This window comes from Pristis pectinata, chromosome 3 (assembly GCF_009764475.1).
Source record: "Pristis pectinata isolate sPriPec2 chromosome 3, sPriPec2.1.pri, whole genome shotgun sequence".
Lineage (NCBI taxonomy): Eukaryota > Metazoa > Chordata > Chondrichthyes > Rhinopristiformes > Pristidae > Pristis > Pristis pectinata.
In genome coordinates this window covers 24,336,637-24,361,825 of record NC_067407.1, presented here as the reverse complement: position 1 = coordinate 24,361,825, position 25,189 = coordinate 24,336,637, and the positions used below count along the sequence as shown (strand labels likewise).

The 25,189-nt window shown below is 39.9% G+C and overlaps 1 protein-coding gene across 1 annotated transcript in view; it reads right to left on the bottom strand.

Annotated features, from left to right (window-relative positions):
* The window catches only part of ptch2 (patched 2), a 95,927-nt gene that overhangs the window by 8,938 nt on the left and 61,800 nt on the right, over positions 1–25,189 (bottom strand). Inside the window, exons 13-20 of the mRNA XM_052010630.1 lie at positions 22,429–22,547; positions 21,224–21,629; positions 20,062–20,374; positions 11,386–11,528; positions 10,372–10,552; positions 8,702–8,982; positions 3,688–3,825; positions 2,626–2,768 (exon numbers count right to left, since the gene is read on the bottom strand). Coding sequence (XP_051866590.1) covers positions 2,626–2,768; positions 3,688–3,825; positions 8,702–8,982; positions 10,372–10,552; positions 11,386–11,528; positions 20,062–20,374; positions 21,224–21,629; positions 22,429–22,547 — 1,724 coding nt within the window. The remainder of the gene's footprint in view (positions 1–2,625; positions 2,769–3,687; positions 3,826–8,701; positions 8,983–10,371; positions 10,553–11,385; positions 11,529–20,061; positions 20,375–21,223; positions 21,630–22,428; positions 22,548–25,189) is intronic.

Below are 25,189 nucleotides of genomic sequence, written 5' to 3'. Positions count from 1 at the left end.
TATGAGTTCCTTCATCAGAACATTAGAAACGGATGATTTCATTTCTGCGTGTGGCAGCTTGCTGTGCACAAATTGGCTGTCATGTTACATATGCAACCACAGTGTCTACACAACAATGGCACTTCACTGTCTGCAAAGGCAGTGAGAATATGAAAGTCATGCATAAAGGAAAAATTTCTTTCACTAAATGTGCTGTGAATTATAGAAAAGGCGGTTTAAAAATGGATACAGGAGGAGATGACAATTACATTTTCTTTTTATTTAACTTTGCTATTGCTTTATATCTTAAAATCTTAATTGGCATTTCTCTTTGGCAAGGCATCTGGAATAATTTCAAGCACTGAAGTGGATATCTGTGACAGTTTCCAGTCTGGGCTTGGATTTAAGGTGCAAAAATGTTCAGCTGCATTCAGATTTCTGCCTTCTCTGTGAACTGCTCCAAAAAGGTAGCTGGCTTCCATCTGAACTACTGTCTCTGGCTTAAGATAGCATCTTTCTGCTAGGATGGGAGAGGTTTTTTCCATGCATTATATATCAGAAACTCTGGGTGCCCATCATTTCCAGTGGGTTCTCCCAGAGCTCCAGGAATGCCTAAAGGAATTCCGACTCCCTTAAGTCAAACCCACTGGGTGGTCTGGAAATCCATCAAGCAAATATCTACAAAGTAGCATTCTCAGGTTGCCAACTTCTCCTTCCTTTCTAACTGGTATATGGTTCAAGAAAGAATGGAAACACATGCAGAAGTCAAGCAAAAAGTAGCTTACCATTCAATTAGACTTGTAATGTTATAGAATGTTAACCCCCACTCAAAGCAATGGTTTGAGATTCCAAACATTAGTCCCAACCCCCTCCGGAAAGCAATGTGTTCCAGTCTAACATTTGCCCTGGGAACACTTTTGGACTGGATATCTACTCAGTGTCATAGGTTACATCAATCAAAGAAGTGGGAATGACAGCTGAGTATCACCCTTGCAGAGAGCGATGAAAAAGACTTAAATCTCTATCACATATGGACATCAAATCCCCAACAGACAGTGAACCTCAGCAAGCCTACTGCAAACATTCAGTTCAATCTTTTGCATGATTAAAAGAATACAGTTTATTAATGTCAACATTCAAAGAATATTTAATCTTGAAATTTTGGGTGAAGTGCTATATTAGTTTGAAATTATAATATTAGTTTAATTTGTGGCAAATACAGAATCAGTTTGATACACAGAGAGGCCATTCAGTCCATTGAGACAGTGTTAGCTCTTTGCATAGCAATCCATTTGGTCCCATGCTCTTGATTCTCCCAATAACCCCTCAGAACTGTTTACCTTCAAATATTTATCAATTTGTTGTATCCAAATGTTTAACCAATTGAAGAGTTGTATTATTAGCCTGTGGTGCTACATTAGCTTGGGGGGACTGTAACAGTCCAAGGATAAAGGTGGTTTCAATGATCACATCATTCCTTTAAATAAGAAACCATCTCTCTTTCTTTGTTTGGCTACCATCTCCAAAACCACAAATGTTCCCCAGATGAAATTGCCTCCAGGTGACCTACTCCAAAATCTAATAGAGAAAAGCAATGATTTTATGTAAATTTGGTAGTAGGTCACTGAGAGGCAACTGGGAAATGTTTGTGGCTTTGGAGAAGGTAGCTAAACAAAGAAGAAGAGACAGCTTTTTATTTAAAGGAATGGTGCAATCTCTGAAACAACCTTTGTCCTTAAATTGTTACAGCACCTCAAACTGATGGAGTACCACAATTTAATACATTTCCTTGGATCAAAGAAAGTTCGAAGATTTGGTGAGGGCAAGATCTAGTGGAGGCATACTAAATCATGATTGGTTTAGATAGGGTAGGTAGAGTGAAACCAATGCCAAGCAGAGGGGTGAAGGACAAGATGCGACAGGCTCCTTCCCATCCTTTCCAATGTTGGTCACCCTCCTTCATTGTAGGAATGCATTATAGGAAATGATCCTCATTTCTCTCTTTATCCCCTTGTTGGAATGGTGTTGGGGAAATTGAGGCAAAATGAGAAGAAAGGATGATCATTCAGTTTTAACACTAGATTTTCAACTTTTGCTGATTAATTCACTAAATTCCCAGATGGAGAGACCCTATTTTCAGATATACCATTAGGGGGCCAGAGCATATGACTGATGAAACCAAGTCTCATTCTGGAAAATTGCATCTTCTTTTAGATGAGGGGAGAGAAAGTTAATGCATGTAAAGTGTTTTTTCTTTCCCTTCCCCCCCCCCCCCCCCCCAGAAGATTCCTGCTCTCACACCACAAGCCTGGAGTAATTATCCAACCTCTTGAACAATTGCCACTCAAGCGACATTCTTGCATTAGTGAAAACAGTGCCAATATTGATGCACACAAGCAGTAACAGTATAAGAGGCAGAAACCCATGTGCAAGGAGGGGTGTACAGAGCCAGCTGGGTTAGGCTGCTGTTGTCCCCTTTATCTCACTCTGTTGGTTATGGCATTGTAGTTAACAACATAAGGTGCAAGGGAAAACAGCTTTGAAAGACTGAAAAAGAGTCTTTTTAAATTTTTTTTGTACTGAATAATGTTAAAGCAAATTCTTGCAGAAAAGTTTGTCCCCACAAGGATGCCATTCAAAACCTACCTAATGATGAAGTCAAACTCAGAACCAGCCAACATCAGAACCCCAAGTAATGTAGAGATTGCCCCGTCAATTACTGGTGTAAACATATGTTCCAGAGCCGCAGCAGAACGCAGATTCCTGTTTCCAATGGCAGTCAGGAAACCCTGATGAGCATAAACATTGCATATTTATATCACTGACCAAAATGTACAGGCATGAAAAATCAACTTTAAAGTTTAAAAATACAACTAACAGGATTTACCATTAACGTTAATGAATCTGCTAAATTACTTTAGATGTTTTGTTCTCTCTTGGAGTAAAAAGAAGTCACTTATCTTCACTCGTTATATTTCCAATGACCATCAATATTTTGTTTCTGTCATGGTTAAATTATTCAGTTTTAAATTTACATGCCATTTCACATTTATTTGGAGTCTAATAAGTGAAAGAAATATTCTAAGGCTCTTCAGAGAAGTCTAAGAACCAGTTCTGATAAAAGTCAATGAAAATCAACTCTGAACGAAACACGTTTATCAGAAGATGTGATTAAAAACTTGTCAATGAGATTGGTTTGAAGCATGGCCCAAAGGAGGAGAGAGAGATAAAAGAAGGCTAAGAGGTTTAGGGAGGGGACTATGATCTAGACACTTGGCAGCAAAAGCCTTGGCTGTCAATGAAAAGGTGAAGCACATAAATGGCCTGAGTACATGGCAAGAGAGAGATGTGGGTTCATCTCCAAGATCTGACTGTGAGAAAAGACCTGAGTGTGACATTGATACAAAACAGTTGGTAGAAGAATTAAAGGAGAGGGGAGGATAATGTCTTTCACCTGAATGGTGCTATGGTCTGACCCACTACCTGGAAGGATGTTAAGGCAGAAACCTCATCAAGTATCCCAGATGTGAAGCTGAAGAACCGAAACCTGGAAAGTGGGATTAAGATTGGAAGCTCTTTTTCTACTAGCACAGACATGATGGGCTGAATGGTTCCTTCTGTATTGCTCTTTTTAAATGATTTTCTATGAGGACTGGCTGCAGATGTTCTTGTTGGCAGGCAAACACAAAACTGCAGTGATCTACTTACCAGAGCTACGTGAACAGTGAATTCCACTCCAATTCCAACGGAAGCAATCAGGATCACTACAGGGATTGCACTCAGCTTGATTCCCATTAGTCCCATGATTCCAAACAGTTCGACCGTCATCATAGCCAGAATAAATACCTGCAGATAAACAAGAGAGGTGAAGGTGTCAGACTTACATGGGCTTACCTCGCTAGAAGTCCCCTTGCATCAGTGATATCACCAGGATAAAGTACCTTATTAGCCATTCTACCATATGCAGAGAGGGTTGGTGAGTGAAATGATATTGATAATTTTGTGGAAATTATGATCAAATGTATTAAAAAGATTCAAAGTACAATTAAAAAAGCGAAGAAATATTAATAGTTTGTGCCAAAGCAGATACAAGAAAACAAATTCACAACTTGGTTCGTTGGGGAACATACCAGTAAAACAAATGTCACAAAATACATATGGCAACATATTGTAAGGCAATATTGAATCTGGAGGTAAAGGTATTGAAAATCTGGTTGTTCAAAAAATATCATTTCAGATCAGGAAAATATCTCATCTTTGGCCAGCTGGTATTGAACTTGCTTAAGTTTGGAGTTTGCACCACTCATAATCCCTGCCTGACCTCCACCACGACAATGTAGTCCTTTGAAGCCATAAGGAAAATTGGCTGCAAAATGGAATAGGGCCACAAGCACGGCTCATTGTGGGCTTTCCCCAAGGTGTATTGTACAAGTTTTACTAATTCATGCAGTGATAATGTCAGCATCCATTGTTCATCCTTAATTGTTCCTGGCAGCAGTTAAGAGTCAACTACATAGCTAGAGGCCAGACTGGGTAAGGATGGCAAATCTTCTCCTCCAAAAGGAGATTATTGAACAGATGGGCTTTTATGACAATAATTTAATTGTCTTACTTTCTTACACAATTATGTGTGTGATGGAATAAACTGATGGAAACCCATTGCTCCTAACTGGTTGTTGCTCAGGTGATGTCATGGGTGAATCGTAGCTTCCCTGCATTATCTTTTCAATTGATGACACCACCCAGAGGAACAGTTCATAGAGAAAAAGTAGCTGTGTGGGTGGGAGGGGTGGAAAAAATAATTATGGTATTAACATCTAAAGTACATGAGGACTCTTTGAATGTCTGAACCAACGAAGGAACCCACTTGTTGGCAAGATCAAAAATATTTCTTGTAAGTTTAAGGATTACTTTAAAGGTTAACATCAAAAGGTAGGAGGAGAAAGGTGTTGCCCTTTTGTAAGAAGATGCTGGAGCAAGGGATTTGTTTATAGTCTGTGCTTTTATCTTCCACTGTGAGCTATTTAAATGTAAATTCCTTCAGCCCCTCCAGCCTAGACCTGGAGAAGATGAGGATAGCAGCAAGCAAACATTCTCCCTGAACCTTGCTGCCACCATCATCTGTTAGGCATCGAGTTACAGGGGCCTCCTGTGATTCAGTGTTTACAAGGAAAGTCTACCATCTTTAAACTGAGGACAAGTGAAGCTTTTTATTTCCTTTTTTTTCCCCTCCAGAAACAGTTCTCCTAACTCTTTGCTTACTAGTTGCAGCACTACACATTTGGCTGCATTAACTACAGTGAACAGTGAAGATTATGTATGCCTGTAAGAAAATTGGTACTCTTCTTTTTTTGGCTTTCCTGTGCCTAGGTAATGATAAGATTCTTGCTTTGATGTCAGCATGAGGCATGTTTTGTCACGCATACCCTGTTGTTTGACTAGTGCAGAAGGAATCACTGATAACTTTAAATTCCTTCCTAAATGAATAGGATTGTTATACATGGATGAATTTTCAGCATGTTACTGTTATAAAAGATATTGCCACTATTGTAACATACATTGAAATTCAGAATTAATGAGTTATTTAACATATTTTTGAAGGTAAGTTTACTATAGTCTATTGGTCCAAGATGTATTGTGTCAGAAAATAGGAGGAAAAATATCCAAGCAATATATACTGGTATCCCTTTCCCAAAGGTATATATCAATTTCAGCTGCGGCAAACTATAGGCTGTTCTTTGCTCCTCATGGGAAGGATGAAGAGTGAAGGGCAGCACATCCTTCAGTCCTGATGCTGGAACATGTTGACTGCCACTGACCAACTGAACAAATAGAAGCTTTAGAATTCCACATATGTTGAAGCCCATCAACACATGAAGTTGAGGAAATGGTGGTTGGGGGGGGGGGGGTGGGGGGGCGGTCTGGCAGACCCATGCGTATTGGTAACAGGACTAGAACTGAACTGGAAGGCCAGGGGTGTTGAAATGGTATCACAAATTAATACAATGAAACTTGAGCATTTTGTGAGCATCCAAAATCCCTCAATTCATTAATGTTCTTGTAACACAACTCCAGCTATTTATTCTTATCCCTTTATTAAATATAGTAGTAACCATGTGTACTTTAATAATAGTTTCTCTTGCAATTTCTATAGTTAACTATGTTTGTATTTACTGTGTTACGAAAGGAACTACACATAAATAAATTGCTTCATTAGTGGTAAAGCATATTTAGATGTTCTGGAAAATGTATGAAAGGTGATGTACATTATTTTAGTGTGTACATAGAACAATTAAAATAGAACTTGCGTGGTGTGACTAGGGATCTGTAACACACCATGTGGTTCATTTACTCATCTGTTGATATTTCCCAAGTAATGTTAAAGGTAAGCCAATGCGCAGCAATATAATGGGTTGTGGAATGTCATCACAGAAGGCCATCAAAACACTTCAAATAAGTTACAGTAAAACCAAGTATATTATTGGAGAGTAGAGGATTTACAAACATGGTGAGAGGGTGAATAGATGAAGCTGCTGTATCAGAAAGGGACAGGGCTATATAATTTCACATCTGTTTTTTGGTTCTAGATCTTCGAATGCCCTTTCTTAATTATTGTCAATTCCCTGTGAGTCTCTATTTCACAACATTATGATACTAGACCAATGTTATAGAAGAACCGAATGATGATCAAAAGATTTTGAAGAGAAATAGCAATCGCTTTTCACTGGCAAAATATTTAATCCAAGATCAAGTAATTGTCTTGGTTATGCTTGATTAAACCTCTGTGAAACACCTTTCAAGTTTTCTTTGTTGAAGAGATTATGTGCTCTAAGGATGGTCACTCTTACTTATTAAAGAAAGAACTTAATTTATATAGTACCTTTCACAATCTCAGGGAACACTGAAAACTTTTGAAGTGTGGTACCTTTTATAAAGTGGGAATGCAGCTGCCAGTTTGAAACATGGTCATACAAACTGCACCATCCAGATTATCTGTTGCCTTAAATTAGTTTTTCTGAGAGATAGGACAGTGGAAAGAACTTTTCCTCTTCAAAATATCCACCCAAGGGACCAGATGGGGCATCAGTTAATATCAGCACTGCACTGAAGCAGGCTGGACTTTGAACTCAGATCTCTGGCAGGGGACTTCTGCTTCCTTCTGACTCAGTGCTACCACACAGTTGACACATTTGGCTTTGCAGAATGTTATGCATTCTACATTTCTCAGTATAAACTATGTCTGTAGCTTCCTTTTCCAAAAGAATCATTTTTTTTGGCAATTCCCTCCTAAAGCTAGGTTTACTTTTCATGGTATTATTCACTGGGCCTTGGAAAAAGGCCTTGTGGTGACCCCCTCCCAGCCAATAGGCCTCCCACCTCTGCTGCCATAGTCTGTCAGCTGCTGATGGATTGATTTATCACATGAAGATCAAGCCAAGGACTACTTTTTCCCCAAATTCAACAGACAGGGATGTGAGGGTCCCTTGAGCACTGATTATTTTATCACTGTTTTCTTAAAAGATTACTTCCCACTGTACTCCATAAGCCTTGAACAATATCCCCTACAATTTAATTTATTGGCAACTGTCAGTGATTCTTTAGAGACTAGAAAGGTTATGAAAATTAAAGTATCATGCTGTATTTCTCCAGAGTTCATGTTGTCTACTTCTACTCCTTTTTAAAGCATAGGTTGATTTAGTAATAAAGAAACTGAACAATGTACTCTGTGAATAGATTATAGAACTTTTTGTCTGGTAACTTGAGATGTTCAAATATTGGCTTCTGGGTAGATAAAATGTTGAGCCATTGTGATTATTCTGTGTGCGCATGTGTGTGTGCATGTGTGAGAGTACATGAGAGAGAGAGAATCTGTGTGGGTGTGTATATATGGGTCAATATCTGTGTTGAAGCTAGTTGATCTTTCCATTTCAAATACTTTCAGCACCCTGAAATCATTACTTAAAGGTGTTGAAGGGAGGATATTAGTCACAACTGGACAATCCACGAATCACAGGATCAATACTACAAATATATTCCAAGTGAAATGTTTGTGTTTGCAAAAGAGCACTCAACATAATAAAGTCTGTTTAAATAGAGTTCCACATCTTGGTTTTAGCTTTAAACTTGAAGAATCCCCACTGTGTAATTCACCAATGGATTGGAAAGATCATCTTGCTGGAAGTGGTGAGTTCTACACAGAATCTCCCACAGACCATAACTCATTCATGCTGCTTCCACTTTTAAGTTATATGGTACCAGTGAAATGGACTCAGTTTTATTTCATATTGAAAGCATAGTTTGTTTTGCTCATTATTTTGTACTTTTTAATATTACACAGCTTCCCTTTTAGGTTTTTCAGTTTTTTTTTATGACTTGGACATTTCAAGGCAAAAGTACTCAAGAACCAACCCCAGTAGTAGATAATACTGAAACACATGAAGAGGACGGGGAGATAGTTGTTTGTGCAACCTCCCTACTGGGCTAACGCTTGATGTGGGGGAAGAGAACAAAAAAGACACTAGCAAATATGGAAGAAAACAAAACTGAAAAGTACAAGTCCTCGACCCAGAACCAACAATGGAAAAAGTTCTTTTTTTGTTGTGAATGCTTGAGAACATCAGAGTCTGAATATAGTGTAAGTAAACTTGAAAGAAATAATTTATCAGGAACTTGCAAACCTTGTGCCTGACCTTCACAATTGTTATTTGTGAGAGACACTTACAATAATGCCAGCAGTCCAAGGGTTGAGCAGCAGAAGAGCACAGACCAAGAATGTGCAGGCCAACACAATGCTGATGGTGAGCAGAAACCAGTGACGCAGACCAATGTACTGTTCCCAGAACAGGAAAGGGTAACCATTGGGATAGCTGAGCACTCCCTTCTTGGAGAATTTCTCGCAGATTGCTCTGATGCTCTCGATGGCTTCGATGAAATCTGAGGTCTGCTGCAGGCCAGTCAAGTAGAAAGGAAACTGGGCAAACTCGATCATCTCAGCAGCGGGAACTGGGTAAAAAGGCGAGGAGAAAGACTGTTAAATGAGGTGAAAATTTAAACAGGATCACTGGTGATATCTGTGAAACTGTACAACATAGCCCAATGGAGAAGGTTTTTCCTTCTTGCTCTTCACTGTAGTTTAATTGCATACCCTATGTTAATTATATTTCATTGCTGTAAAGGTGGTAGCAACATCACCAAGAATCCATGCAGCACTGTTTCAGAGAGTCACAGAAAGGTCCACACTTACCTTTTATGAAGCTGCATGGCGGTTGATTACATTCATTGGAAAGATCATCTTGCTGGAAGTGGTGAGTTCCACACAGAATCTCCCACAGACCGTAACTCATTCACATTGCTTCCACTTTTAAGTTATATGGTACCAGTGAAATGGACTCAGTAGTTTTATTTCATATTGAAAGCATAGTTTGTTTGAAAGCATAGGTGGGGTGAGAGTGCTGTAAAACGGATTTGCTGTCAGAGCTTAGATTTGGTATGCCTGCCATATGGAACAACTGAGAGCTGTAGACATGACATGACCATTTGGTATGGTCAGTGGACGCCCAGGTGACCTCCACAGTGGGTCATGAGGCTGTTAGATGCTAACTGTGATTGCTTACAACAGGTGCTGGATGCTAATTAGGCAAAGAAGTTTTAGCAGCACTGCAGCAGTGGAGAAACCCAGCCAGAGGGCAAAACTGATGTGACAGGATGAGAGCTGAAACAGTCAGCAGAATCCTGTTGAAACTGCCAGACTCCAGCTGTGCTCAAGGTCCCTTGGGTCTCTTCACGCCACCCTGTTCCATCACCTGGTGCAGTCAGCCTCAGTTTTAACTCGCTATACCTGGGACGTGAGAATAATCTGAGGGAGTTTGTTCTCCCTCAGCATCAGTTCAGTGGCTTAGTTCAGTGGATAGGTTTCACTCAAAGGAAGTACAAGTGCCTTATCACACCAGGGCATTGCTACACCGTTGTATTGCTGCCACTACTTTTCCAGCGGTTTGGTATTGAAGCAATGGCTGTTTGTCTCCATGTTCAGGAGGTATATGGAGCCACTTCCTTCCATGGTGACATTATGGACAATGTCAGATTTACTTAAAAAATAAATTCCAGCATGCTTAGCAGGAAGGGTGATGATTCTATGTGCAAAGAGTGTCATTGTTAAATAAGCCATAGATTAACTCATTTCAAAATAACCACTGCAACAAGGGAAATTGGAATTCCAAATGGGAATGGTTCGCAAACTGAGTTTGTATTCACTCTATTGATGAATTTTTCTTTCATATTCATGTTGGGAGAAGTTTATTGGTACATCTCAGGGTTATATTCTAAAGTTCTTCTGGAGCAATGCTCTTTACTCACTTATACACAGATTCTGATACCCTTCTCAATACTTACTTCTCAAATTCTCTCCAGTTGTGTCATATCTGTCGTGAATCCATTCAGGTGGGTGAGGGTTGAAGTTAGCTTGAGATGCAGCATAGCCCAGAGGGTCATTGCTGACCCATACCGTGAGATAGATGTAAAAGATATCAGGATTGATGATCCCATCCTCATCCACCAACCGCCTTGAAGACAACTATAACAAAGATGGGGAAACAGTCATTGCACCTTGTGTGGGACATGATAAACTAGTCTAGCAGCACACTTGAGCACCAATCAGTCCAAGAGATTCTCAAATGATTGAACATTGTGAATATGGGATCACAAATATTGAAGCCATCTCCTGCACAATTTGACATCTTTTATTTCTTATTTTACTTTTGTCCACAGACTTTAAGTGGTGAGAGAGTAGTTTTTTTTTGTGTTGTTGTAGAATCTGTACGGGGGGAGTAAAGAATGCATGAGAGCAGCAGAAGATGTTCCTTATGTTTGCAGCATATAAACACATAATCACGATGAGCAGGACAAGACTTCACTTCAGTCATGATGACACTGATTGTCATCAGCCCCAACAGGAGCTTGATAATCTCCTGGGTCAGGAAGAAGACCAAAGAAAAACAAAACAAAGACAATTTGGGGGATGAAAGTCTGAAAAGAAATCTCTCCAACTGCCAAGAGGGTTTCCAACAAGTTCTAGGAGCTCACAGTGACAGCATGACCCTCACCAATATTGTATTCACATCAGGTACTGAACAAGATAGATCTGGAATAATGCTCCCTCCACTTTGCCCTGGGTGTATGCCCTTACCAACTTCAATCCCAGTGCGATATTTCCTCTTTCAGGCCAGGATACTGCCTGGCCTGCTGAGTTCCTCCAGCATCATCGTGTTTTGCATCTGGATTCCAGCATCTGCAATCCTTTATTTCTGTTGTAATCTGAATGGGTCTCCTGCTGACAAATTTCAGCTGCTGGAGAAAGTAATTCTATGCCACCTAAATTCAGCTCATGCAGAGAGATTAAAAGCTCACCTGGTTGTAGTTGAAGGGTTCCTTCTTGCTTCCTGTTTGTATGAGTAATTTATAGGCAAGGATACCATCTTCCGAACCATTACGGTAACTCTCCCTCGTGATTTTGCCTGTCCGCCAGTCTTCATCAAATGCTGCCTGTAGCCCTGGGTGAGGAAGATATTTGCACATGAGAAGGGTTGGCATTACCCTTCTACAACTAGTTGGAAATCCTTTAATCCTTTGAAGAACCCAGCATCATGCAAGAGGAATATGGTCAATCAAACATCCCTAGGTGAGTACTCTTTAACCTTATCATTGTCAAAACTCTATCTACAAAGTCTTCCAACTATAATGAGGCTTTTGAAATGAAATTGCCACCAAGTCCAGGGTAGTTTTATAAAAGTTAACAGGTATAGGAGTTTTTCCTTATATTGCTACTGGTATATCAAGTAGCAGCAATAAATTACCTCAGGGTAGATTTTCCTCTTCACCAGCTATGCAATAATCTGGCTGAATGGATCACTCATCCATTATACAAATCGGCTTAATTGTAATATGACAATTCAGGGGAGCAAAAGCTAGTCAAATTCTGTAAGGGGAGATGTGGTCCACTCCACTGGATTATGGCCCTGAAGAGAAAAGTCTATCCATAAATTTCACTTTCACTTCATCTGCACCCTTGATGTCTTCCTGTCCAGCACTAACTTTCTGGAAGTAACTATGTACATAAACTCATGCTGGGAAATCTCCCATGGCATTGCTCAATATGATCCAGAGGGTTGTCTGGTATGAGTGCCAGCATAAAACTGATGGGTAAAATTTAAAAGGGATGTGTTGCAGCAAGTAACTGTGGCATATGCAAGAAGATAAGATTTCTTTATTAGTCACATGCACATTGAAACACACAGTGAAATGCATCTTTTGTGTAGAGTGTTCTGGGGGCAGCCCACAAGTGTCGCCACGCTTCCGGCGCCAACATAGCACGCCCACAACTTGCTAACCCGTACGGCTTTGGAACGTGGGAGGAAACCAGAGCACCTGGAGGAAACCCACGCAGACACGGGGAGAACATACAAACAGACAGCGGAGGGAATTGAACCCGGGTCGCTGGCGCTGTAATAGCGTTATGCTAACCACTACACTACTGTGCCTGCCGATACACTACCATGCCAGACCTTTAATACATTATTAGTGTAATGTTTAGACAGCAACAGGATCCCAAGTGCAGTTTGTCTACTCTCTTGCAATACACTAATATACTATTGGGGCAATTTAAGGAGAAATCTATTTTGTGCTAATCCGATGCTTCAGTCATCCTTCCCCCCCCCCCCCACCTCACCAGCCCCCATCACTGTTCGACGTTTCAGGACAACCATCCCTCTGCCTCCACAGATGCTGCCTGACTCGCTGAGTTCCTCCAGCAGTTTGTTTTTTGCTCCAGTTTACAGCATCTGCAGTCTCTTGTGTCCCCACTGACATCCTTCACTCTGACGAGCATCAAGCTTTGCCCCATACTGCAAAAGAATGATTCAAGGAAAACTTTTCTGAACAATTCAGTTGTTTCCACCATTTAGTGGTTTAAAAAGAAACCCATTTCAAAGCATTAATTTAAAATCACAGAAAAAAAAACCACAATTAAGATCTGGGAATGCATGGAGTGTATTAAAGGGCACGGTTTGCAAAATTAATTTTTATTTTTAGAATGTTCAATGATATCCTGTGTGGTCCAACAGAAAAGGATATACTGTTTTTCAAAAAGCACCAGTCTGCTCAATCTGTTATGGCTGTGACAGAGGCATTTTTTTAAACCAGTTAACTCCATCTGGCAAACCCTTTGAACATTCAAGCATCTTTATTTCACTTTTATTTTGCATCTGGGTGTTTGTTTCCTCATGCTAGTTCTATCGATCTGTGCCTCCGATGCTCCGAGCAATAAAATCTTTACATGTGCCAATGACTTCAGAGTTTGCTGAGTTCCTGATCTCAGTCAAGGTGAATTATTTCCCCAAAAAAAAGTGGAATTAAAGGGCACCATCGGAGGTTTAGCACATTTTGATGCAAATAGCAGTGGATGAGTGACAAATTTGCTAGCACAGGACTTGTTGGGTGTTCAAGTTGTATAAAAGTGAAGTATCATCTGTTGTCATGTTATGAGCTTATTATACAGTTAAATCTTCTAAGATATGGCAATCGTTCTGCTGGTTGTGAAGAAAGAGGTATACGAAAACAAAAAATCTGATATTTGCATTCACTACTATTGTAAAACAAAAAGAAATGGATGTCCTATTTTGTTCCTTAAAAAGACATTCTTTCAGCCAAATAGATTTGCCTATTATGGTTAAATTACTTGATTTTTTAATTGGAAGAATTCAGAAGGGGATGGGATGGTTCCAGAGACCCTCAAAGACTTGCCTCTTTTAATGCAAATCTGCACAGATTCACTTCTGAAACCCTGTCCACTGTCTGTCAACAACATGGGTTCAAAAAAATTGTTGGTGAGACTCTTGGGAGATTTAGGTCAATGGTTTCAAAGATTGAGGATTTCTAGCTACCAGAAGCTTCAGAGAGGATACTAACCATTCTCAGTAACTGTCTGAGCTGAGAGAAGCTGTGTAGAATGAACATGTCTTCCTAATGTCAGACTGTAGTGCAAAAAGCTAGCCAGTTATGAGATGCATTGGCCATGTTGTTAGAACACCTGTGTACAATTGGTCCAACAGCATTAAGGACAAACTTGCAATTTTTAAAAAAATCAAGCAAAATGCTGCACTTTTACAGCTTACTTTGTTAGCCTGATGACACTGTACGTGTAAGTGATTGTGATTCAGAACCTGAATGCAAAAGGTAACGGAAGTTTGCCTGAAGAGGGGAAAGTGGAACAGGCTTGTGGTAGTAGGTTGTCTGTTTAGGCATTCCAGATGTGGTCATTGGATTTGCCTCCACCTGGACACCAAACAAACAAACCTAAGTTTGAACTGCAGACAGGTAAATTGAAATAAAAGTACCTTGTAAAGGGAACAGAATACATGTGCATTTGTGTTGGAGAGAGAAAGAGAGGGGGAGAGAGAGAGAGAGAGAGAGAGAGAGCAAGAGAGTGAGCAAGAGAGCGAGAGAGATAGGGAGGGTGATAAAATCAGTGTTGTTGTAACAGTAGCACTTGGAAAAAACATAAAAATACCAATTCACTTGAAGGAAGTTTTGAAAAAAGCTATAGTAAAAGAATCCTAATCTTCAGCCTTGTAAAGAGATTCCAATGAGTGTCTTCAATTACAGGGCTAAGGTAGGATAATGATCCGACCTCATGCATGTTCTTGGTAAAGTGTTGGGTGTTTGGCAGAGCAATTCTGCTGAAATGTAAACACACCTTGTCATTCAATCTCACAAACGCAATCAACCCAAACCCTCAAGGCATGAGGATGTAATACGAGTAGGTTTACTCGGGAAAGAAAAAAGCATTTTGTTGTATTTCCTGCTCTCCCTTCCCCCTTCCCCTTCCCCCCACCCACACCCCGTCCAATTCAGCCCTGAAGGGAATTCAAGTCTTCAGAGAAAATTTCTGTACTCCATGCTCAGGAGAGCTGGGAGGCAGCTGTGTTTTCACTGATGAATGTCTCAGTACAATGCTGTTTACTGGTACCAGAAAGCACCACCAATTCCATAGGGGAAAGTCTAGAACAAAGCAGGAGCTAACACATTTTCAGCAGTAGGTCACATGGAAAAAAATATTAAGAACACTTCAAAAAGACATTGAAGAGGAATGGAAGGTGTTGATGAGGATATGTACTAGATATGTAGCACTCAAATCTTTCAACAATTATCAGCAAGCATAGCGCAGAGCTGTCAGTTGCAAGAGATTAGTTCATTCTCCTTTGAAGCTGACTTAAAATTGAGATGCAGGATTTAATGTTCAGATCTATTTCCAAACTACACAAGAGAACAGTCTTTTGAAGACTGCAATTTCTCTGTGATGACACAAGAAACTGCAGATGCTAGAATCTGGAGCAACAAACAATCTGCTGGAAGAACTCAGTGGGTCAGGCAGCACATGTGGAAGGAAAGGAATTGCCGACATTTTAGGTCGAAACCCCGCATCAGGATTGAAAGTGTGGGTTTCGACCTGAGACATCAACAATTCCTTTCCTCCCACAGATGCTGCTCGACCCGCTGAGTTCTTCCAGCAGATTGTTTGTTGCTCCAACTTCTCTGCGACGTTTGCATTTAAAAATAAGGCATCTGTCCCAATCACTTCTGAGTGCACCTCTGCAGAAGCAAAGAATTTGTTTCAAAAGGCAAAATTTCTTTTGATTTGAAAACTTTCTGAACAGTTTGTATTGTGACACTATTTTTGTTTTCCTTTGCAGCACAAGTGTGGTTAACAATGGGTTAAAGAAAGTTCATTTCATTCCTCAGTCAATTTGGATAAGTTGCAAAGCAACTGGACTGTACTTCCAGAGTCCTAAAGCATGGAACCAGGTTCTTCAATCCACCGAGAATACGCCAGCCATCAAGCACCCATTATTCAAAACCTACACCAGTCTCTTTTTCCTCTACCCACATTTACATTAACTCTACCCAGATTCTGTCACTCACCCACATACTATGGTAAATTTACAGTGGCAATTAATCTATCAACCCACATATCTTTGGGATGTGGGAGAAAACTGGAGCATCCAGAAGAAACCTGTACAGTTACAGAAAGAACAAGCAAACTCTGCACAGATAGCAGAGGTCAGAATTTAATCTGGGTTGCTGAAGGCAGCTACTCTGCTGGCTGAGGCACTGTGCCTCCCTCAGCTCAGCCACTGTGTCACCCTGAAATTGGCTACGAATATATCCAAGAGGACAACAAATCATATGCTTTTGTGTGGGAAGTGGAAAGAAAATGTTAGGGTACTGTCTATGCAATTTCTTTCAGGGAAGGACATGGGCCAATGGAAAGTGCATTGTAGACGGTGCAGGTAGATGGGACTAGGCAGAAAACCAGGCTCGCATGGACTAGATGGGCTGAAGGGTCTGTTTCTGTGCTGAAGCGCTCTATGACTCTATCAAGAAATCTCCTGTCATCAGGCATCACTATATCAACCATAGCTGTAGAGAGATAAATTGGTAACTCTTTCAGAGTTTTAAACTTTGCAAAACTTAAAAAGCAATACTAAATCAACTGAATACCCAAATCACAAATTTATGGACAATACTGAATCATGATATGTTCTAATTGAAATGATAACTGTTCTTTAGATGAAATAAGAAAATTAAAAATAATTCTTTGAGATATAAATACTCAATGATTCCTTAACAGTGGTTGTGCATGCAATGACTAAAGTGTATTTTGGATGTTTGCTCCAACTTCAAACCTCTTAAGTACGTCTGAAAGTTTGGACTTAAACCCTCCCCACTTGGTGATCCAGAAATTTTTCAAATCCAGTCCAATTTTACACAATGTATCTGACTACTCTACAGAAATTGGGCTCCATCATCTTCAAGACATCATAACCCAATACAACATGCCACCCACCAATTTGTTCAGATTGTCAAGTCACAGCTGTATATCATTACAATTAAAACTGTGAATTGAAACACCACACACATATAGAAAACACCATTCTCCATGTTTAGATGGAAGCTGGATCAGTGCCAATTGGAAATGAAGGACGACTCTACAACTTGTTTACACTGAGGAGTTCTCTCACACTGGGGGTGCTCCTTTCCCCAACTTCTTTCTCTTTAGGCAGGTGTGCCTACCTTTTGTTCTTGGAAAGTATATTCATCAGTCCTCCCTTACAACCTGTTCCAGCTCCCAACCCTTTGTGAACTGTGGTTCTCCAGTTCCAACCTCTGGTGCATTCTCCCATCTCCTTCTGCCCACCATTGGCTTCCAACTTTGAAGTCCCATAAATCCCTCATGAACGTCTCTCTTCTCCACTCCCCACCCTGCCCTTTAAGAAACTTATTAAGACCAGCTTGTTTGACCAAGGCTTTTTTAATATGATCTTCTTTGTCTTACTCTGACATTGTAAAAGTTCCCTCCTGTGAATCACCTTGGTACGCTTTATTATGATGAGAGTGCCATATAATTGCAAGCTGTTGCTCTGGGATAAACAACAAACTGTGGGAAGTAGTAGATGCTATGTCAATTACCCTATGACAGTGCCACTGAAATGCAGGTTAGTCATGAAAAGACCACATTTCCCCTAGTGAAGGAATCAAAGCCTTTCGGTCTTGCTTTCACTCAATGTTTGTGCACCTTTCATCCTAAATCCTGTTTTTCACTTAGTATGCTTATGTGTTTATCTCATCCATATTAGCTGCTTTTACATTAAGCTTACTGATTCTAGAAGGAAAGGCCTTTTTATATTTCTAACAAGCTACACTCTCTCTAACACTGCAGGAGATCGTAGCAGGTAAATATGTTCCTTCAGTTCACAAGGACCATGAAAAAGTAAGCCTCTATTGCTGCCTGAAAAGATACATCAGTCGATTTATCGAAGTGACAAAGAAACAAATTCAGTTTTATAACATATAAAGCTCCGTTTTTTCCTCACTACATCCATCCCTTTCTCACATTTATCCATCAAAAATGATCCATCAGTCTGACTTTGTCAGACCACCCATGTGGCTGTGTGCGCATTTACTCAATCATTGTTTCAACAGCATTGCTAACATAAGCACTCAATGCTACTGCAGTACCATTTAATCACTCCAGATTTTTCATAATTAAAGGGATGTCAAAATAAGAGCCTTTTGCTTCCCATTATCTACATTCAGATTTTCAATCCAATTCCTATTGCAATAAAAAAGTTACTAAATATTATTGGAGTCAGAAATAACTAGATATAGCAGCTTAGTAGCACTGAAACTCTTCAAGTTATGCACTCAAATGAGTCTTGCTAATTATTACCATAACTAAAGTGTTCTTTGTGGAATCATGATGTAATTCCCTTGTCATTTGTGTCTGCCTCAATCTTTTTAAAGCAACACACATTACATTGAAAAACCACATTTCCAAAGTTTGAGATACAGCAGATCAAGTATAAGCCTCAGCATAAACAACTTGCATTAAAATAGAAGACATTCCAGACGTTTTACAGGCAAGGTGGAGAAATAGATATGATAGAGGAGAGTGCACATGAGTTTTAAACTACTAGCAGGAGAGCTAGATAAAAAAAATATCAGAAAAGGAATAAAACTACAGGTTGATTGAAGAACATGGTAGCATTTTGCATAGACTTTCCTGGCATTTTTTTATCAGAAGTTTAAAGGGCAAGTGTTCTCAGTGCTCAATCAGCCAACGAATGCGATAACTTTGGAGAGACGGCAATATTCATCAGAGTTTCAAGGTTATGTGCAATCGTCCTTGCAGCTCTGGCCGATCTATGACTGGGATCTAACAGGTTGGGAAAAGATAGTGTCCTACGCATTGGTTTGCAATGGAAAATTCAGTTGCGATTAACATTTCTTTTACAAGCTAATCAATTAGAGGCATGTTGTCATCTTTTGCTCAACATGTCTGAATCTCAAGGTGCGTGTGTGTCTAACCACCATGAGAAATTGCAAGTTTGGGTCGATTAACTGTACCAGGTTCATTTAAGATCATCTCTTTGACTTTGTAGAAAATATGTGGTCTTTCAACATGGTAGTGTCAAAAGACCCTCTGACAATTAAACAAGCTATGTCACATGCAGAGAACTTTCTATTGTCTTATCAGTTCAAAATCTGGACACTAACAAGATAGGGGCAAGTGGGAAGCAAAGTACACATGATTGGAACCAGAGTAAACGTTTGAGAAGGAAAGTTACCGAAAATGAAATTAAATGTGCGGTTCTGTGGTATGGAATAAAGCTAGTTGAAATCATGAAAATAATTAACATCCTGATTGGCAAGTTAATTCCAGATCCCTCACATTACTAAAGAAGCATCACTAGGCTTTGCAATAATACTTCTTTAATATTCATTCAAGGGATGTGGGCTTTGCAGGTTGAACCAGCATTTAATTGCCATTCCTTGTTGCCCTTGAAAAGGTGGTGTTGAGCTGCCTCCTTGAACTGCTGCAATATACTCTGTCACTCCTGACACAACAACCACCTACATATAAGATTATGATTACTTTTCTGTTTCTACGTCAGCCATATGATAGAAGACAGGGTGTCAAACAATTCATATTGTTTCTAGCTTACTTGCTATAAAACTTCACAGGGTTCTAATAGTTCAGCGTCATACATACCCTATAGCTGTGGTTTGCCACAAGAAAAAGACTCGCATTTCCATGTCTCAGAAATGTCTCAATATGCTTTCTATGCTATGAACTACTTTGAAGTGCAGTGACTGTCACTTTGTATGTATAAGGCCCCAAAGTATACATTCCTATGCTATTCTTCAGAACCCCAGACCCCACTTCAAGTACCCCATGCAATGTTGTAATTATCGGATGTTAAATTCAAAAGCTCATGTCATAAAAATTATGGCAGAGGATATACGAACAAGAAAATTAGGAGCAGATTATTATATAATGGTGCATTATCTTTAACCCTAAACCACTAATGGAGGTCTGTTTCAAGTTTCTGCATTTCACCTTCAGATGCCCAAGCTAACTGCTTTTTTTGTCTGGTGCTGATATTATCCATGCAAACTTTTACATACTTAACTGCTCACAATTAAATTGTGTACAAAAAATATGAAAGGGAGGCTTTGAAATCTTACCTCTTAGCCAGTCCTGAATATAATGCAACCACATTTTTGGCAACTCTTTATTCTCTTCACGAACAATGTATTTGATACTATTGAAACTCCTGTGCAGATCATAAAGCAACTTCTGGGATACAGCATAATCAAACCCTCCCATGGAGACGATGTACATGTTGTAGAAGGAGAAATACTTGAACTGGGCTTCAATAAAATTGTACTCCTTGGTTTCACGAGGTACAATGTCTGTTAGGTACAGTCCATCATGAACCATGGTAGTTCCATAAAGGCTCATCCCAAGCAGGGCCATGAAGAGGATTAACACGACAATCTAGGTTGTAAAAGTAAAACCATGAATGAATGAATAAATATATAGCGTTTCAGATCAGAGTACATTACATGGCATTTAACCTGAGCTGTAAGGTTTTAGTTGTTTTTATAAAACGTGACATATTTTCAGACTGCCGCTGAACTTTTAATAAGGAGAAAAAGACTGGAGAGTTTATAAGATGTTTCTTTCAGTGGCTCCTCCAGTAAACCAGACAGAACAGGCTACAGAGCCAAGCAAGTGAGAATACTAACCAGGACTATGATTTGAAGATTTTTTTTGGGTGCCCTGCGGTGATACACTAGAATTCTTTGTCCTTGAACTAAATTTCTCCAGGGGAGCAACAAGCCTACCATGCCTAGGAGACTTCAAGGGAGACAAGAAAGCAAGGAATGAGATTTGTAATCGAAAACAAGAGGTCATGGATGGCAGGGTACAAAACCATGCACAGTGATCTTCCCGAGTGACTGATGCAGGGTTTCAATCCCAAATGTTGACAATTCCTTTCCGCCCACAGATGCTGTTTGACCCGCTGAGGTCCTCTAGCAGATTATTCATTGCTCCAGATTCCAGCATCCGCGGTCTCTTGTATCTCCATGGTTATCCTGGAAGTGGACTAATTTTCCCAGCTCTGGGTATGACGTCACTCATCACTGAAAGTGTTTCAGACAAGGAAGTGTGACTCATGCTGGGAAGGGCTCTGTTAAATTTCTAGAGTGGTGTGAAACAACCATAAAATAGTCGTAACTGTGTTTCACTCCATCCGAGGTCAAGTGATCAGAGCTACAAGATTACATTTCTAGGCCATGATCTTTAAAGTAATATAAAGACAAATAGTTGAAAATTACTTACCTTGGATTCTGTCTTAAGAAGGAGTGGAGCGTACTTGTCCCGTGCAAAATCCGCTAAGTTCCATTTGACAAAGGGCATCTGAACACAGTTCCTGCAGGCTTTTGCCTCATCCACCTGGGCCAGTAAGTCCCGAGTCGAGCTAGTGGGGTCCATTCCCTGGGAGCCAATGTGCTCTGCTGGAGGCACAATGACGGAAGGAGTTGAAGAGATCTGAGATGTTGGAGAAATGATGGTGACAATGTGCTGCCCAGTGGGATCGCACTGGGTAAAGGCCTGAACTGTGGTGGTGATCTGGGTGCTGTGGGTAAATGTTGGCCCTCCATTCAGAGAAGGGTGAAAGTTATGGCTATCATTCCCATCTGCAAACTCTTGTGGTTGGACCTGAATCACTCTAGTTGAGCAGAGGCTGAAAAACAAAATATATATTCCCATGTAATCCATCCTATGCCTATATCATTATCCATTGTTATGTGTATTCCAACACTGAATAGTAACAATGCATGCCTGAGAACGATTATGAACCAGTAATTTTATTGAGGAATTCATTGATCATCAGAAACCATGAGAACTAAACGTTAATGGTTTCTAACTATCCCCTGAATTAATTCCTGAAGTCAAATTATGGCCTTAAAATCACTCCCACATATCCCTTTCGTGGCTGAAAGCAGCTTTGTCCCACGTTTATCCTTTCTTGGGAAGGTAACAGATGTTATGGTGGATGCCAGTGTCTAAAATGTTTCATGTGGTTGACTCATGATGGTGTCCAGACCATGAGTTTATTCATAATTACAGGTATAAGAGTCTTCACAAGCAGCCACATACCATCCCCTGGTTTAAAACTCAGGTATACAATGTGTCCCAAGCTATTCAATAATCAGGTGTTAAGAGAACTTCCCACTTAGTGAATGGTTTTCCCTTCTCCCCTTCTTCAATGGTTTATTCAATGTCAAGATCTTACCAGGAGGTGAATCTGGTGAATCTCTGTTTCAGGGAGCAGTGAATTGGCAGCAAATAATACATTGTATCAGTGGATCAATAGAAAAGGAATTTTGGAATGGCGTAAAACAAGCAGTTGGCCCACTTTTGATGACGGCCTTCGACCAGTTTCACCTCCATCTAGTCTTGACAAGTAATGGCACAAATCTCTACTTTATCTTCATCTTTCTGATCATACCCAGGGACTCTATGATAAGAGCAAACTTCACCTGGAAAAGCAGCAGAAAATATCCAGCCTTTTGTCTTCCCGTCGATGAAGGTCCAAGCTTAAGATGGCAGGAAAAATGAGGAGCACCATGGCAAAGTTAAAAACCACAACTATTGCAGCCTGTAAGGAGCAAGGAATGGAGATATTAATAATATTATAATATCATTGCCCAGATTTTGAAATCTACAGAATGATGACTTTGAAAAGGCCACAAAGGTTAGTGGGATGAGGGAAGTGGCCTTCATTATTGATAAAGTCAACAGCTCACCATGAATATTTTATTTTCTGCCATAATACTTGGAGGAGAGGTACCTCTACACAATATCTGTCATTCTTTCTAGAGCTTTTAACTTCCCAAATATGATTCTATAACATCAAATGTGTTTGTTGCTGATGTTTCCTGCTTTCCTGTTCTGCTAATTAACTCCTGTGCTGTCTTGTCAGACTGCCTACTAGCTTAGAGTATCCCTTTAAGATCTGAATGAAACGCAGTTGAAAACCTATAGCTTCACTGTAGGCCCCAGGCCTCAGGCAAAGTATTCAAAGAACAGCAGTTTCTGATTTCTAACCAAGATATTTCTAGCTTTAAGTGAGTTGTACTACAACCCACTTCCAGACCTCACCAAAGCCCTGTATTTAGCCAAAGAAAATATTAAATCACAGAAGGATTTGAAGCAAGAACCCCCCCCTCCCTTAAATATGCCCCCCCTCCACCTCTACTCCCCTCCTCCACATAAACATTAAAGTGAAGGAGACTCCAAAGGTCACAGCAGTCTGATGTAAGTGAATAAGGAGGGGGTGAGGTTGCCCAAGGCAGACATTATAATACATTATTATCTCCCAGACCACCCAGTAAGCTCAGGCAGATCACATTGCTGGAGCTGACATGTAGATGATATATCCCATCATTTATGCCAACTACATTGGCTGTGCAAATTGAAGGCCTGCTTGCAGGCTGGCCTAATGTTCTTCCCTGTCAGTTTCTTGATGCTTAATGCCCTTTGTATTGTTTTCAATCATCAACTCCAGGCTTTGCCAAGTACAGTAGGCCAATGGGACTCTTTTCAGCAGATCAGCATTCAGCATGTGAATAAATATAATGTTTTCAGGAGGACACAGGAGAGGAAAACAATCGTTGCTCAATGGAAAATAAATGAATATATAATGATATTTTCCTTAGCTCTTGCTCCTCAATAAAGTAACCATTTTATAAATGGACTGGATTGTACTCTTCATTTACTGATCCCTCCTACTTTATGACTGTAATCCTACTCCATGTGCAGCCCTCCCCTCAAGCAGTCCACAAAGAAAATAAATTAACAGTAATTCAATTATAGAAACAATTCCAAAAAGGTGTGTTTGGGTAAGGAACAATTTATTTGGAGAATGTTAAACAGCAAAAAGTATGATTTTCCATCTTTCTAAAAAATACATCTGCATCCAAACTTAAAATGCAGACTAGAATGTTTTGCATCTCTCGCACATATGAACCCCCCCCTTCAAATAAAGCTCAAGTTTTTCTAAATGTCGACTGTTTCTTCCTCCTGTGCTTACTACCTGAAACATTGTGACACGATTATCACTGTCACATCACGTGTGGATGAAGTGCTGATTCTCCGGATAAGCTTGTGTAAAGCTTTATCGGAATGGTGTAAGAGTCTGAGGACAGACAGGCCTATAAGCGAGGGGACAATTAATATGGCAAGTACTTGGAAGCTCAAGGTCATGTGTATGGACTTAATGGAGAGATTCAACAATACAATCACCCTATCTTTACCTTTGGTGCTCCACACACGTCTCGCCTCAATACCGAGATCACTAGATCATAAGCAGCGCTCTGCTTTTTTGGATTGCAGGTGCCAATAGTGGTTCTGTGATAACTGCTTGTTCTTCCCATTTTGTTTCTCTACTTGTTCCACTGTCACTCCTTTTGTTTTGCACCATCATTCTTTCTGTCACTTAATCATTCCTGCCTTCCACCTTATCATTTCTGCTCCTTCTAACCCATTTTCTCCTTCCAAAATTTCAAATTCTTCCAGCTCCGAAGAAGGGTTGTAGATTAAAAACTACTTCTTGCTTCCCTCTCCATTTACAATGCTAGGCCAACATCCTCTCTTGTGATTTCAGAATTACAATATCTGCAGCAGTTTACTTTTGTTTTAATGTCCTCATTTAACATGTCTGTTAGTATACCTTTCAAATTAAATATCATTAATAGAATGAACAATGTATTTTCAGTTTGTCTCCAACTTGGCTCTTATTGAGTGCCAATTTGCATCATATTCACTAATTTCCAAAAAGGAAATGGTATCTCTTTCTGGCATGAAGTTAAATTACAAAAAGCACTTGTACATTTTTCTACATTGGAGACCACCAGTGCAAGTTACAACTTACTAGCAGTATTAGAAAGGTGTCCACTGGATAGTCATTAACATTCTCAGGAGTCGAATTATATGTTTTATAAGGAGGTGCAGCTCATAAAGAGAAAAGCTCCATGTAAATTTTGGTTTCCATAATCACCTTTCAAGTGCATAAAGATGATTCAACATAGGTGATATCCTAAATCTTGTGTTGAGTCAGGGGAGCCATGCAGTGATGTTGGTCCTGTTCCCATCCTTACAAAATTCTACTTTTTTACTTTACTTGCAAAATGTTCTCATCTGTTCATCACACTTCAGAAGCCAAACTCCACCTCTCCCACACACCTAAAGACAAGCTACATTATTGTTTAGCAGACAGTTAAGCCCCTCTGTGGCAGACAT